Source organism: Pseudopodoces humilis, chromosome 18 (genome assembly GCF_049639895.1).
Source record: "Pseudopodoces humilis isolate 2021_Gansu_Grassland_sample_001 chromosome 18, ASM4963989v1, whole genome shotgun sequence".
NCBI lineage: Eukaryota > Metazoa > Chordata > Aves > Passeriformes > Paridae > Pseudopodoces > Pseudopodoces humilis.
In genome coordinates, this window is record NC_142217.1 from 282,352 (window position 1) to 298,790 (window position 16,439).

At 53.1% G+C, this 16,439-nt stretch overlaps 1 protein-coding gene across 1 annotated transcript in view; it reads right to left on the bottom strand.

Moving 5' to 3' along the window:
• LOC102104375 (uncharacterized) overlaps window positions 1–3,795 on the bottom strand; it is a 268,555-nt gene extending 264,760 nt beyond the window's left edge. Inside the window, 4 exon segments of the mRNA XM_088063819.1 lie at window positions 730–1,047; window positions 1,050–1,667; window positions 1,854–1,932; window positions 3,722–3,795. Coding sequence (XP_087919945.1) covers window positions 730–1,047; window positions 1,050–1,667; window positions 1,854–1,905 — 988 coding nt within the window. The 5' untranslated portion in view covers window positions 1,906–1,932; window positions 3,722–3,795.
• Between the last annotated feature and the right edge of the window lie 12,644 nt (window positions 3,796–16,439).

Consider the following 16,439-nt stretch of genomic DNA (forward strand, 5'->3'; position numbering starts at 1 on the left):
CTGGAACAGCAGGGATGAGCTGAGATCCCGGGCCGGTTGCTGAGGTGTATCAGCAGCTCCACAGCGATGGCTGGCACTGCCACACGTCCCGGCAGGACAGGGGGTGTGAGGCCACCAACAAAGAGGGAAGAAAGAGAAGAAGCAGCAGCTCTGTCTGGGTGATGGCGAAATTCCCTTCTCCCCACCGCAACATCTCTGCACCCAATGTGTCCTTCTCCGAAGCTGAAGAAAGCCCCCCAAACTGTCCCCACCCTCCTTTTTCCTGCCCCCCTTCCCTCCCTGGGCCCGGCCACTCTTTGTCTTTTGTCAAGCACCCACCAAGTACTCACAGTTAGGTTTTCCCCGCAACTAATGGGTAAAAATTCCACAGGCAATCCAGAATTACAAAAAAAAAAAGACACCTAACCCCCAACACCTGCCCCTGGCAACGACCTGAGATGGGATTGAATATAACGAAAGGGCCATGGCCAGACCCTCATGTTCTTTGATCCCACATCATGACATTGCCATAGGCAGGGAAAGGTACAGGTGTCTCCCCAGCATGGATCACAGGGAACATGGATCACCAGGTCTCTGCCGAACTTGAATTTTCCAAGGGGGGATGAAGCCGGAGCAGTGCACAAAGCTCTTCCTGTACTTTGGGGCATTTGCAGGGCTTCCCTTACCGGTAGCTCCGTTGGTGTCTGGTCAAGTCACATCTCTGGATGAAGCTCTTCCCACACTGGGGACACTCATAGGGCCTTTCCCCAGTGTGGATGCGCCGGTGGACAGTGAGGTAGGAGTTGTGCTTGAAGCCCTCCCCACAGTCGGGGCAGCGGAAGGGCCTCTCATCTGTGTGAATCCATTGGTGCCTGAGGAGAGTGGAGCTGGTCTGAAACCTCTTCCCACACTCGGGACACTCATAGGGCCTCTCCCCAGTGTGGATGCGCTGGTGGATGATCAATTGGGACGTCCGGCTGAAGGTCATCCCACATTCCCCACACTGATAGGGCCGATTTCCAGTGTGCGTCCTCTGGTGGATGATCAGGTTGGAGCTGTGGTTGAAGCTCTTCCACATTCCCCACACTCGTAGGGCCTCTCCCCAGTGTGGATGCGCTGGTGCCTGACAAGGGTGGAGTTTCGCTTGAAGCCCTCCCCACAGTCGGGGCAGCGGAAGGGCCTCTCATCCGTGTGAATCCGCTGGTGCACGAAGAGACTGGAGCTGATCTGAAACCTCTTCCCACACTCGGGACACTCGTAGGGCCTCTCCCCAGTGTGGATGCGCTGGTGGGTGACGAGGTCGGAGTCGAAGCTGAAGCTCTTCCCACATTCTCCACAATGATAGGGCCATTCCCCAGTGTGGATCATCTGGTGGCAGATCAGGCTGTTGCTCTGGCTGAAGCTCTTCCCACACTCCAAGCACTTGTAGGGCTTCTCCCCATTCTGAAGCTGCTCATGGACCACCAGCTCAGAGCCCCGGCTGGATCTCTGTCCACCTTCCCGGCACAGGGTGGGTCTTTCCTCCTCAGAGCACCCTGGGCTGGGTTTGGAGCCACTCCTCCTGCGGGATCTCTGGGGATTTTCCTCCCCGTTGGATTCCTGCACCGTGGAGCTGCTCAAAACGGCCTCTTCCATGAGGTTCTGCCGAGGGGATTTGTCCTCCCTGGTCTCCATCCTCAGCTCCTTGTCTGGGGGAGGAAGGACAAGGAGAGGATGGGATTTGCCTCCGTGCCAGAGGGAAGGGGAAGGAGATCCCCCCAGTGCGTCCCCGGCAGGACGGCGTCGGCAGCGGGGTTGTCCTGCAGCCGGGGGCCATGCTGGGCTGGGAGATGGAGCAGGAGAGAGGGGGAAAGGGGCACTGACTTCCTCCTCACCGGCCTGAGTGTCCTGGGACATCTTCCTCTTCCTTGCAGCCTCCTTCTCCATCCGGCCAAGGTTTGGGAATGGGAAATCCTGGTTTGGGGAAAAATACAATTAATGAGCACCTTGGATTAGGGGGTTCCTCCTACTCAAGTCCATCTTTAGAAATCACAAGCCTTCCATAAAAACTTCCCAAACACCAAGATTCAGCCCTGAAAATGCCTCCCAGGAGTTTCCCATCTCTGGTCTCTCCCCTTTGGTGTTCAGAGTTTCCCCCCATCCCAGCTGCTGAGGGTCACGGTTGTACTGAGGGTTCCCCACCTACTCAGTCCCTGCCCTCCCCAGGCTGCTGGGAGTGCCAGGAATCTGAAAAGTTCCCCCTGTTTCCATCTCCCCACTCAGGGATGCTGGGACCCCCCAATGTCCCCCCAAGAGGCATTTTCCGCTCAGGTCTGCAGTCCTTAATTCTTAAATATCCCCCCTGAAAAAACCCAACCCAGGGACCCCCCAGGATATCTGGGCTGAGCTCCCCCTCCTCGGTCACCTGTGGGATGGGGGGGTGATGATCCCACACGGGTGAGGGGCTGTGAATTTGGAGTGCTTGACCTCGTGGTTCCTTCTCCTTTCCCTGATCCTCCTTTGTCCATCCTCTTCCTCCCTCTCCTCCCCTTCCATCCTTCCTCCTCCTCTTCCTCCCTAACCCCACCTCCTTCTCCTACTTCCATCCCCTCTCTCCTTCTTCATCCCTCCTCTTCCATCCCTCCTCCTCCTCCCCCAGGAGCAGTGACACCCTCGGTGCCCCGTTCCCAAACCCCTCACAGCCCACGGCAGGAGCAGGGATGGAACCAGGACAGGTCGGGATGGGCAGCGCGGGGCTCTCCCCTGCTCCCACCCGCTGGGGACGGGGGGAACCTGGCCTGGGGAAAAGGAGAGGGAAACTGGGAAAATTGGGGGCTGCAGATCCAACCTGGGGCTGGCTGGGGACCCTGGCTGGGGACTGCCAACCCTTGGGGCTGCTCTGGGGATATGCGGGAGGGGGGAACACAGAGAGGGCTGGGGGATCCCAGGAGTGGCAGCACTGGCAGGGACTGGTTTGTACTGGGATCGTCCTGGCAGTGGCTGAGATTGCACTGGCTGTGTAGTGACATCATACTGGGATCATACTGGGAGCAGATGGGCCCATGCCAGGAGAGACTGCGATCACACTGAGGGAGACTGGGATCATACTGGGATCAAACTGGGATGATGCTGACAGTGAGTAGGAGGCTGTAGGGAGCAATTGAGACCAGGCTGGGGGCAAGTGGGATATACTGGGAGTGAATGGGATCATGCTGAAGCTGACTGGGAGCAGCTGTGAGCAACCGGGGTCATGCCAGGAGCAACTGGCAGGAACTGGGAGTTCCTGAGTGCATGCTGGGGGTAACTGGAAGCAACAGGACTTATACTGGGATGAACTGGGATCATGCTGGAGGTGAATACGATCATACTGGCAGGGAGTCCAACTCCACTGAGGCTGACTGGGAGTGGTTGTGAGCAAATGGGATCATGCTGGAAGGAATTGGGAGGGACTGGGAATATGCCCTGCGCTCCCCAGAACCCCGGGATCGCCCCCCATAGGTCCCATGTGTCCACCAGACCCTTCAGGATCCCCGAGTGTCCCCTCAGTGCCCGTTCGGGACCCCCCAAAGCGTCCCTGGATCCCTGAATGCTCCCGACCCCACAGATGCCCCTTCCAGCCACTGCTGGGAATTCATCTCCCATCATCCCACAACACAGTTCCGCGCCCAAACTTCCTGCCGTGCCCCGCGCCCTAAAGAGCCCGGTTAGAGCTCCCCAGGTTCCCCTCAAGTGCTCCCGAGCCGTATACATTCGCCCCGAGCACCTGCAGACACGGCTCGGAATCAGAAGTGTTCTCCAAGCGCTTCCCCACACCGCCAAACGCGCCTTACGAGCCACTTCCGGGACTACAGCTCCCATCATGCTCGGCGGCGCCCATAGAGCGCTATTCCAGCCGGGACTTTATCTCCCGTCATGCCCCGCGCCTCACCGGAACTCATTGGAGCTGCGTCTACAACTCCCGTGATGCTCCGCGGCCCCATTAAACTGTATTATACCGGCGCCTACAACTCCCATCATCCCCCGCGCCCCATAGATTCCCTGTTACAGCCCCCCAAGTGCCCACCCGGACCCCGAAGGGCCCCCAGATTCCCCTCCCTGACCTCCAAGTGCTCCCCTGGAGCCCCAAGTGCTCCCCCGAACCCCGAATTGTCCCACAGAATCCCTAAATGCCCCTCCAAGTGCTCACCCGGCTTCCCCAAGTGTCCTTCAGACCCCCAGGTGCTCTCTAAATTCCCTTCCCAGACACAAAACTGCCCCAAATGTTCCTCAGAAAAGTCTCCATGGATCCCAAAGTGGCCCATTTTACCCTGTCTGAGAAAATTATAAAAAATATGATCAAAGGACTAAAATTAGGAGCAATTGGCATAAAGTAAGATAAATAGTGGTCTATTAATTAATGAAGGGAATTGTGGTACTTAGAACCAAAGACAAATAGTGTTTTTTGTCCCTGAAAATGTATCAATTCTTTTATATAAATATAAAAAATTGGGTTATAAGAATACAGAATAATATTATTATAAAAAAATACTCTTTTTTATTAATTAATTAGATTTTAATTATAAAGAAAAGTTATAAAGAGAAATGTTCCAATGCTTTGGGATGTCAGTCCCAGGAGGGCGATGTCAGACATGCTGAGGCTCGGGGTGAGGAGCAGGTTGTCCAAACAGGGGCAGCCCACAAGGGGCTCATTCTTCTCTGTGACCAGACCTCCTAAGGAGACATTCAGCATCAGGATTGTAAAGAGTAAATCGTGACCTCCTGATCAGTACACAAAGATGTTTTACACTTTGAGCAGTAGAATGTTGTCACCATAAGTGGCCTTCTTTGTTAATATACCTCATATTGTGTCATGTTTGGTAAATACCAATGTTGTTGTACCAGCCTTCTTTGTTAAAATATTGTTACAAATGAAACTAGAATTTTGATAACTAGGACCCTTGGGTTAATGGCAGTTTAATTAAAAATGAATACAATTTACTAAATTGAAGAGTAATGTGGTATAAAACAATACAGTTTAGTAAAATAATACAGTTTAATAAAAAATTAAAATTTATATATATAATCTGCTAGTAATTAAGTATGATTAAAGCATAAGCAAAACTGGCCAGGGTACGGAGGCTTCCCACCCTGCCTCACGTTCAAAACAAAGCACTTTAAGCTATGTATGCTTATACATATTCATTAATGTTTCCTGTAAGTTTCCTCCTATTTCCGATTTTTCTGACTTTACATCACTTTTCTTCATGGCACATGCCTCACTTGTTGTTAGGGGGTCTTCAGTCTTCTTCTGGTGGTCTTTTGGCGAAGGCTTCTCCTCTTCCTCATTGTCCTTTGGATAACCTTACAGGTTTGTGCGTGCGTACTAAGCCTCGTGTTATGTTAGTCTACTAATTAGCCTTATGTTTACTAATCTTTAGGCCCAATGCCTAAATTTGTTCTAATTTTGGCCATTTTGGTCTTGAGACACCATTTATCTTCTAAACTACATCCTGTACCTTAATTTTGACATGTAACATCTGCAAAGGGGTACATCTGCTTTGTAACACTGATTCTTGATTGTTTCTAATAATAACTTTAATAACAGTTACAATTTAGTTGGCAGGAACCAATTCCATTTATTACAACTGCAAATACCCCTTATGTCCCTTTTTATTGGTTTCCATGCTAACGGCCTTGCTTTCTTCCTTGCTATGGATAAACTTGTATTTTCTCAATTTCTTCTTTTGCTAACTCAATTGTTTGGCCTGCAGAGCAGCTGCTAAGCCCATCCAAATTCACCTCTCAGTCTTCAGAGGGAAATTTTGAGCTCAGTGAGAATCTCCCAGTGTGCAAGAGGGTCCCTGTGGGCCAGCTGCAGCTGGGGCCTCAGCCATCTCCTCTCTCAACAGGTTCCCCTGCCCAGGAAAAGAGGCAACCGTCAAGAGCATCTCCGGGGACGCTTCCTGACCAGCAATGTCAGGAGGCAAAACCAAGGTTTTGTTTAACAGTGACCCTTTGATGAAATCAAAGATTTATAGTCAGGGCAGTCCTCTAGTGCAGATGAGAGTACACTTGGGGCAGACACCTAAGGCCATGAGGTCACAGAAGGCTCTGGGGTGACAGCAGGCTGAGGTGACAGCAGGCTCTGAGGTCACAGAGGCGCCAGAGCCCCGTGGTTGCACAGCACCACAAGGAGCGAGCAGTCAGTCCTTGACTACGACTGTTGTGGCAGCAGCGGCGGCGGCAGCAGCGGTGCTGACATTGGGACAGCGGTGTCAGGACAGTGGTGGCAGCAAGAGCTGCAGGACTGGCAGTGGGCAAGGCACCATGGCCTTTGCTCTGCGCCTCCTCCTCCTGCTCCTCCTGGCAGTGGCCCTGCCTGACAGGGCTGCCCAGGCTGCTCCGTGGCGAGCAGGGCGAGCAGGTGAGCCGGCGGCCTGGCTTCCCTTTCCTTGGGCAGTGCTCCCTTCTCCCTGGGAAGTGTTGGGGATGGTTTTCCCCAGGGCTTAAGAGAGGGTTTCCTCTATGGGAGGGAGAGAGGCCTCAGGGGCCCTGGGCTGGTCCTGCTGGCTCTGCATGGATGTTGTACAGGGCCTGCAAAGAGAGTGGAGAGTGACCGGAGCCAGCCCAGAGCTCCCCAGGCCTCTCTGCAGCTTTGGCCATGTCCATTGACATCTGGCTCCCACAGCCTTACCCAAACCCCTTGCAGTTCCCAGTTCCCTAAAACAGAAGGGGATCTCAAGCGCATCATGGACATGGTTCTGATCTGTGCTTCCTTCCAGACAAGGGTGGTAGGAAGGGTTCTCCAGCAGCTTGGCTTCATGAAGATTTTCTGCCTCTGGAGCCCCATGAAGGTATGTTCTCACTGTCCCAACAAGGAATAATCATTGACAACGTGGCAGGAACCAGGTGACAGAAGCTGCTGTGGCTGTTGAGTTACAGGTGTGTCTGCAGCAAGGACATTACAAACTCCTTTTCTGGTTGCTGCTCACAAGCCCAGCTCCCATCACAGGGGTGAGTGGTGTGTCCCTGCTGATCCCACAGGCTGAGCCCTGGTTCTGTGGGATCCATTCATCTGAAATGGAAATACTTTCTGTTAAGGTTCTCCTAGAGGGCGGAACAAACCTTCAGGAGACAAGATGCTGAGTGAACTGGAGAGACGCCATGGTGGGTCCATGTCCCTCAGCTTTCTCCTGAGACTCAGCAGCCGGGGGCTTTCTCTGCACATCTGGACATGCCGTGCTCGGCACAGCAGGAAGGGATCCATGGCAGCTGACAAGGAGCCGAAAGTGCAGCACAGGCCATGCACACCCTGATATCCCCTGCAATTTCCCAGTCCTGGGGTAGATGTGGAATGGCAGCTCTTTGGAGGAGGGAGGGCCCTGGCCTGGCTCTAAAGTTTTGAAGGCTTCCTGAACCTTTTTCATGACTTTGACAAGTATTGCCTTTTGAAGATGCCACCTTCCTGTTGGGGAACAGCCCCACCTGATCCAGCTGTGGCTCTTCCTTTCTCCAGAGATGAACCCAAAGGCTGTGATGAAGGCAGCGTTTCCCGGAGGAAGCAGTGGCTCATGGGCAGCCTCTGCTGCAGGAAGGGAGGCCATGCCAGGCACAGTCCCAGGAGGTAATTGCTGTGCCTCTGGGCCTGAGCCCTGCTGAGGCTTGAGCTGCCATTTCTGCTGCTTGGCAGTGTGAGCACAGTGCAGAGGAATTATCCTGAGCAGGCTCAGGGCACTCGGCTACTGAGCAGTCCTGCTGGGCTCCCTCCATGGGAGACACATCCCAAAACCTGGCAGCGGCTGCGAGGGATGCCCATGGTGGGGAAAGGGCTGAGGGGGAGGGTGAAGCTCCCGTGTGCCCTGAGAGGGCCTGGCTCTGTCCCCTTGGGCTGGGGGAGCTGTCCCAGCTGAAGGACGGAGGGCAGGAGAGAGGGCAGGAGGGAGGTAGGGATATCTGTGGCACTGAATGCTGCAGTTTGGCCCAGGGCTTTAGGGTTTCCTCTGTGGCAGGGAGAGCCCCTGGGCCCTGGGCTGGTTCCGCTGCCCTGCCAGGGATGTCACACAGGGGCTGCAAAGAGGGTGGAGAGTGACCAGAGCCAGCCCAGAACTCCCCAGGCCACTCTGCAGCTTTGACCATGTCCATTGACATCTGGCTCCCACAGCCTTTCCTGACCCCCTTGCAGTGTCCAGTTCCCTAAGGTAGAAAGGGGTCCCAGCACACCATGGAATGGTTCTGATCTGTGCTCCTTTCTAGACAAGGATGGTAGGAAGGGTTCTCCAGCAGCTTGGCTTCATGAAGATTTTCTGCATCTAGAGCCCCATGAAGGTATGTTCTCACTGTCCCAACAAGGAATAATCATTGACAACGTGGCAGGAACCAGGTGACAGAAGCTGCTGTGGCTGTTGAGTTACAGGTGTGTCTGCAGCAAGGACATTTCAAGCTCCTTTTCTGGTTGCTGCTCACAAGCCCAGCTCCCATCACAGGGGTGAGTGGTGTGTCCCTGCTGATCCCACAGGCTGAGCCCTGGTTCTGTGGGATCCATTCATCTGAAATGGAAATACTTTCTGTTAAGGTTCTCCTAGAGGGAGGAACAAACCTACAGAGGATAGTAAGTCCCTGGAGACATCCAAACACATGGATAAGATGCTGAGTGAACTGGAGAGACACCATGGTGGGTCCATGTCCCTCAGCCTTCTCCAGAGACTCAGCAGCTGGGGGCTTTCCCTGCACATCTGGACACTCCATGGCACAGCAGGAAGGGATCCATGTCAGCCTCACTGCCCCACTGCTGCTTTCACGCCCTGCAGGGCTGTTTCCCAGCCTGACCTGGCTGCAGCTTCTCCCCAGCCTCTGCAGGAAGGCATTTGGCATCAGCTGACAGAGAGCCCAAGCTGCACCATGGGCCATGCACACACAGAGATCCCCTGCAATTTCCCTGTCTTGGGCTAGATCAGGTGTAGGGGCTGTTTGGAGGAGGGAGGGCCCTGGTCAGTCCCAATAACCTGGCCTTTCTCCTGATCCTTATCCATGACTTTGACAAACACTGTCTCTTGAATATGTCACCTTCCCAATGGGGAATGGTTCCATCTGATCCCCCTGTCTTTTTTCCTTTCTCCAGAGAAGGATCCCAAAGCTCTGCTGAAGGCAATGTTTTCCAGAGGAAGCAGTGTCTCATGGGCAGCCTCTGCTGCAGGAAGGGAGGCCATGCCAGGCACAGTCCCAGGAGGTAATTGCTGTGCCTCTGGGCCTGAGCCCTGCTGAGGCTTGAGCTGTACATCTCTGCTGCTTGGCAGTGCCTGCCTTTCAGGGATTTTGCACAGAGCATGGAAAAGGTGTTGAGAATGTCCAGAGCCAGTCCAGAGCTTTCCTCAGGCCCCTCTGCGGCTTTGGCCATGTCTATGGACATCTGCCTCCCATGGCCTTCCCCGACCCCCTTGCAGTGCCCAGTTCCCTAAGGCAGAAAGGGATCCCAGCGCACCATGGAATGGTTCTGATCTGTGCTCCCTTCTAGATTGGGATCGTGACATGGAGCATCTGAAAGTGCTGGTAGATGGTGGTTTGAAGACCTTGCCAGATGCTGGAGGCAAGTTCTCAATGTTCCTTTCTGCACAGAATAATCAGTGTCAAGGTGGCAAGAGCTCACTCTCATGCCATTTCCCTTGAGAGTCTGAAGGTTGATGGATTCTGGAAACCTTGCCCTGCTCCCTTCTGGAGCCCTGAGTGATCCCACAGCATTGCTGTCAGTGGGAGGAAGGAGCATTTAGCTGTCAATCTCCTTCCCATGTTTAATGCCAGTGTCTCCTTCTGTGTGCTCTGTGCAGCCACAGAGAAGAGCAGAGAGGGAAGGGGCCAGGCCCAGAACTGTGCCCCAGGGCTGTGCCTTGTGTGGCTCCTTTCTGGCCCCAGGGAACCTGAGCTGCTCCAGCTGCCGCTGCCAAGCCCTGGCCCTGCCTGGGGCTCAGTTCAGAGCTGCTGGCAGCTCCAGGGAGTCCTTTCTCTCCTGACTTCCATGCAAGGAGCTCCTTCCATCCCATTGTGGGGCCACTGCAGGCACGTGGTCCCCCTGCTCCTGCTACTGAGTGGAAGGTGGAGAGGAGGGAGTGCCTTGGAGGGCACCAGTCACCCAGGTGCACTCACTGCCACTCCAGCCTGAAGAAGAATCTTCAGCAGTGTCACGGGAGCTGTTCTGTCCTGACTTTCTTTGCAGATGAACCTGATGATGAGGATGATCTGGATTCCCCGTCCATATCAGTTACTGAGCCTGATGATGAGGAAGATTATGAGGGTAGGTGAAGGCCTTTCCCCCTGGGGAGCTGCCAGCTCAGAGCCCAAGGCTCGGCCAGGGCGGCATCGCTGCAGGTGCCAGGACAGAGCCGTGCATGTGTGTGCCCTCACTGTGTGTGATCCTCTCACTGCTCCTGAGGCTCAGTGCTGCCTGTGCAGCAGAGATGAGAGAAGCTTCTGTGGCTGTTGAGTTACAGGTGTGTCTGCAGCAAGGATTCTCCCAGATCCTGAGCTGGATTCTGCAGGCAAGCCCAGCTCCCATCACTTGGGTGTGTGGTGCCTCCCTGCTGACCCCACAGGCTGAGCACTGGTTCTGTGGGATCCATTCCTGGGAAATGGAAATACTTTATATTATGGTCCCCTGAGAAGGAAGAACAAACCTATAGGAGATAGTAATGTAGCAATGGAGGAACTCAAATACCTGGACATAATCCTGAATGATCTGGAGGGTTGCTGTGGTGGGTCCATGTCCCTCAGCCTTCTCCTGAGACTCAGCAGCTGGGGGCTTTCTCTGCACATCTGGACACACCGTGCCCGGCACAGCAGGAAGGGATCCATGGCAGCCTCACTGCCCCACTGCTGCTTTCACAGCCTGTAGGGCTGTTTCCCAGCCTGGCCTGGCTGCAGCTTCTCCCCAGCCTCTGCAGGAAGGCATTTGGCATCAGCTGACAGAGAGCCCAAAGTGCAGCACAGGCCATGCACACCCTGAGGTCCCCTGAGATTTCCTGGTATCGGGGTAGTTCAGGTTTAGGGTCTGTTTGGAAGAGGGGTGGCCCTGGAGCATTTCCAAAACCCTGGGCATTTTCCTGATCCTTATCCATGTCTTTGGCAAGTATTTCCTGGAGAAGACCAGCACAGCACAGAGAAATTGTGCCATTCAAGCTCAGGGGTTTGAGCAGCCTTGTGCCAAGGGGTGGCAAGGTGCCTGCAGGCCCCAGCTCTGGGGGAAACAGAGAATGTCCTGGCCGTATCCAGCGTGCTGCCAGCTCAGCAGTGGAGCACAGCACAGCTCACACTGCCCATTGCTCCCACAGATGCAGCCGGCACCACAGCACATGCTCAGAATATCTGGGAAAGCATGAGAAGAGTTTTCTACCAGGGAACACATGGTTTGATTAAGTTAATGGCCATTGTGGCTGGTGGAGCACTTTTCCTGATGATGTGCTGTGCTGGAATCTGGTATTGGTGGAAGAGAAAACGGTGAGTGTTTTGCTGATCTTGGCCTCAAACAGCTTCTTGAAAGGCTGCTCATAGTCAGGAGACATTCCCAGTGAGGCTGCTGTGGACTTGTGGCTAGGCCTTGGTTGCCCAAATAACTGCTGAGAGTTCTGCTGCTGCCCAGGCCTTTCATTGGCCTCTTAATTGCTGGGCCTTGTCCTGGGGAGCCCGCTGGGGCTGCAGCCAGTGCTGGCTGCCACTGAGGCTGCCTGGCCAAGAGCAGCCCCAGGAGCAGCGGGCAGAGGCAAAGCAAGGTGGGCAGGACAAAGAGGGGGGATGAGACTGTCCTTGAAAGGCAGAGGTGCTCTGGGGCCTGCTCCTGGCCAGGGACCCTGCCCAGAGCCATCTCCTGCTCTCCAGGGCCTTGAGGGGCAGCTGTCCAGCTGGGCCAAGCTGTGCCAGCAGCTCCAGCCGTGCTGGGGAGCCTTGGCAGCTCTGGGCCCTGCTGTGCAGGAGGGTCCCTGTGTGCCAGCGGCAGCTGGGGGCCTCAGCCACCTCCTCTCTCCACAGGAGCACCTCTGCAGCTTCAGAAGAGCAGCCAAAGATTTTAGTGTCTGAGAAGCTGACCTGTTATCCTCGCTCTTCACATCTCTCCCCATCTGCCGTGCTGCATCTGCATCCCCATCTTGAGGGCATCCCAAGACCCACACCTCCCAGGCGAGACCCTCTGCCCCTGAGCCCCCTGGCCCTGGTCCCTGGCCAGGACTGAAATTGGGCAGCCCCTGTGCACCAGAGCAGGGGTTGGTCCATGTTTTTTGTTCAAATAAAGAGATGGAGCTGTCACCCCAGTGTCTGGCTGGTACCACCAGCACAGCCCACACAGCACCAGCCCCGGCTGAGCTCCATGTCCAGGAGCAGCCGGGGGTGCCCACGGTGTGGGCAGGCAGGAGCCAGGCAGGGGCTGCCGTGACCAGCACTGGGGCCCCGAGGAGCTAGGGGAGCCCATGCTGAGCGTCCCTGGGCTGTGAGGGCACATTTCCTTCAGTGGCATCACCTGGGCCTGCACCTCATCAGGCACACAGGGAAAACTTGGGCTCTCTCCTAAGGTGTGCAGGGATCCCCTATGAGGAGTGCAGTGGGGTTAAATTGAGAGGGTTTTTTACTCTTCTCAGCACAGCAAAGGGGACACTCTTGGCCGAGATTTTGCAAAGCTGGGAGGAAGCCTCTTGTGAGCCCTTGGGCCCGGCCTGTGGGCACAGCGGGCAGGTGGAGCCCATCCCTTGAGGCCAGTCCGGGCTGCTCGGGCCGGGCTGGGCCGGGCCAGGTGAGGGCCCCGGCAGGGAAGGGCCGTGGCCGTGGGCTCTGATGAGGCTGCCGAGCTTCACCCTGGCCCTGTGCTGCAGCCAAACACACATTTACAGCCATGGCCATTCTCTGGGGCACAGGAGGCACCCGGGGCTATAACCGAGGCTGTGGCTTCTCACCCTGAAGGGAGGCTGGCTCTGCTGGTTCAGAGGGCACAGCTCAGATCCCAGTTCCCTTTGTAAAGCTGCTGGGGAAGTGTTGAGGGGCAGAGAGTTCCAACCCTTCTCACTGGGAAGCTGGGCTGATGCTGTGGGTTTTTTTAATTTTTTGCCCTCTAAATTTGTGTCCTGGCAGAGGATTAAATTTGCTTGCTCTCAGTAAGGCCCTTTTTCTTCTTGGTGCTGTTGTAAATGAAATTAAAATCAGACAACTAGATCTATTGAGTTAATAGCAATTAAATAACAAGGGAAAAATTATACAATTTAGTGAATTGAATACAAGGATACAATTTAATAAAATAATACTATTTAGGGCATTGAATAGAAATTTGGTATAAAAGGAAAACAATTCTGTAAAAGAGTACAATTTAGTGAATATCTTCATACATATATATACATATATATATATATATATATATATATATATATATGTGTGAATGTAATTTTCCAGTAATTGAGTATGATTAAAGCATAAGCAAAACTGACCAGGGTGTGGGCAGGGCTTCTCACCCTGCCTCACATACCAAAACAAAATAATTCAAACTAAACTTATATACTGTATGCTTATACATATTCATTCATGTTTCCCCTAAGTCTCCTCCTATTTTTGATTCTTTAATTTTACATCACTGTTCTTCATGGCGCAAGCCTCACTTGTTGCTAGGGGGTCTTCAGTCTTCTTTTGGTGGTTTTCTGAACAAAGGCTTACACTCATCTTCGTTGTCCTCTGGATAACAGGCTGTGTGTGCATAGTAAGCCTTGTGTTATGTAAGTAAGCATTGTGCTCCACTAATCAGTCTTATATTTTATAATTTTCAGGCCTTATGCCTAAAGTTGTTCCAACTTTATCCATCTCAAGGTCGATTTTGTCTTAGGACATTTCTTATCTCAAAACTACATCCTGTACCTTAATTTTAACATGCAACATCTCTAGAGGGGTACATGTGCCTTGTAACACCAATTCCCTTGATTGCTCCTAAGAATAACTTTCCAAATAGTTACAATTTAGTTAGCACAAATCATTTCCATTTACTACAGGAGGGTGTGAAAACAGGAGCATTGTTTGGTGTGGCCTCCTCTCTGCCTTTCACACCCTTCAGTGCTTTGACCCAGACAGGAGCTTTCTCCAAGAGTGCAATGAAGCAGCTGTTCCTGCTCCCAGCTCTGGCTCTTCCCAGTCTCTGTCCCTGCCTGGTTTTGTCCCTCTTGCTGTGCCCTCTGTTCCCCCAGGGGGCTGCCCCAGACTGAGGGATCAGATCCAGGCACTGCTGCTGCTCCCTTGGGACCAGCCCCAGTTTGGTTGTTGCTGTCAGTGCCAGCAGAAGCGGTGGCTGGAGCAGCAGGTGCTGACAGTGGCCCAAGGCCCGGGGCTGGAGGGGTCCCTGGGCTGGGGCTGGGAGGGAGCTGCCCCTTGTTCTCCCTCTGCCTCACGCAGAGCTGGGCCGGGCACAAGTGGGGCAGCAGAGCCAACAGGGAGCCTGCGAGTCTCTTCCAGCCGTGCCTGCTCAGAGTTTGGCCTTGGAGCTTCAGGTGGGCAAAGGCAGCTGCTCTGCTCCCTCTGCGTGTGCCCGTGTTCAGCAGTGCTGCTCCATCAGTCTGTGCCCAGCAATGGGGAAAAGCCTCAGCCCTGCAGGGCCAGGAGCTGCCGGGCTCTGCCTGAGCAGCTCAGCCAGCGGGAAGGGAGCTGCTCCACACGGGAACCAGGAGCAAAGGACATGCCTTTTCTAGGACATGCTTTCTGTAAAAAAAAAAACCAAAACAACAAAAGCAAACAAACAAACAAAAAAAACAAAAAAAAATTATGAAAGATAAAAATTACCCCCAAATGAGTAGTGAAAAATCTTCTATAACTCTGGAGTAAGAAAGAGGTAACTGATCTTTTGAAAAAGAGAACTCAGCTTTGATTTTAGTTACTTAGTTTGTACATGTGCTAGTGGAAAGGATCCATTAGCTGCCTTCCTTTACAAATTTGATGGATGTTTTCCAATATTAAGATATTTTACAGTGCAGTTAAAGGAATAGATAATTGAAATACATGTTCTTCATGACTGTGTCTTGAGTGTAAAAATTCTGCAGTTTGAAACTTGGACCTAAAGTGTTGCAAATGGAAGTGATAAATCCCAATGGACTGAGTGAATGCAGCTTTTCCCATGGGATGTGCAGCACTCCAAGGACTTCCTCAGTGGGGCTGTGGCTGCTTGGAGCTTTGTCCTGTGCCACTCCGGGATGTCATGTAATGGGACTTCACCTGCCACCAGCCCAGGTCATGCTCTGCCACCCCAGCTCCTTGGACCTTGTGTCCCCAAAGAAGACACAAGGTGTTTCTGCTGCTCCACCTTTGCACAGATCCACAGAGAGCTGGGATTATCCCAAGTCTTGTGTCTCCATTGTGCCATATTCCTAAAGAACCAGCAGCCCATCCCGACGAATACGGTGAGTTATGTGGATGGTTGTCAGCTCCCTTTCCTGCCTAGAAATCCTGAAACTGCTTCTAAATGCTGTTCCCTTCAGCTCTTGGACACCTACTGACACAGAGCTGGGAAAAAAATCCCCTGGCCATGGCTTACAAGGTGAGTTATGCCAAAGTTAGAGCTCTGTGGGAAATCTCTATCCATCCCTATCCTTTTAATATATCTCTACGTGGGGGTGTGCATGGATGTGTCTTGTATGGAAAGGAAGGAGTGTGCAAACAACGTGACTGACACTTTCACTCTCTGTGTTCATTCCATACTCATGGGTACCAAGATATTATGGAAACCTTTGCAAGGACAGACCTTCTGTCCATGGATACAGAGACATCCAAGAGCCCCTGGCACAGACAGACATTGCTGTTCTTCAGCCAGTGACAGGATGAGACCCTGAGACTGGGGCTTGGCCTTCCTCGTGGTGAGAGGCATCAAGGAAGGCTGCAGTGTGATGGAGACTGTGATGGGCTGGGAACTCACTGGGGGAAAGGAGGGAGCAGTTGTGAAGGAAAAGGCAGGTGTGGGAGGGAACTGTTCAGAGAAGGGCTGAGCTACAGCTTGAGCAAGCTGAAAAATGTCATTTGGGGTCATCCCAGATTGATTTCATTTCAGAAGTTATGGAAGAAGTTTAATTTTTGGGGGGTGTCATGTTTTCCCTTTGAGGTGGATGTGGATGCTAGCTTTGGAGCAGGCTGCAGGCCCCATGGCCTCTCAGTCCTGCCTGAGAACTAGCCTGGGAAATTCATAGGAGGATTTCAAAACAATCCTCAGAGACAGAAAACAACTGCCAGGTGCTGTTTGTCTGTCCTCTTGTTTTCCTTGCAAGGGAAAGTCAGGGGGTGGTGAGCCCCACTGACCAATGATGGTAATGTGGTGAATTTACTATCCAGTAAGAGTTTCCTTTCTGTACTTTCCATGAACTAATCTATATAACAAGCCTAAAGCAATAAACTAGAGGAATTCTCCTGTTGTGACTCCCGTGAGAGTCCGTGTCGTTCTTTCCACCGTTCCCAATTAGAACGACAGGTGGACACTCTGCAGACTTGAGCTGCATTGCCAAAATGCTCAAGTC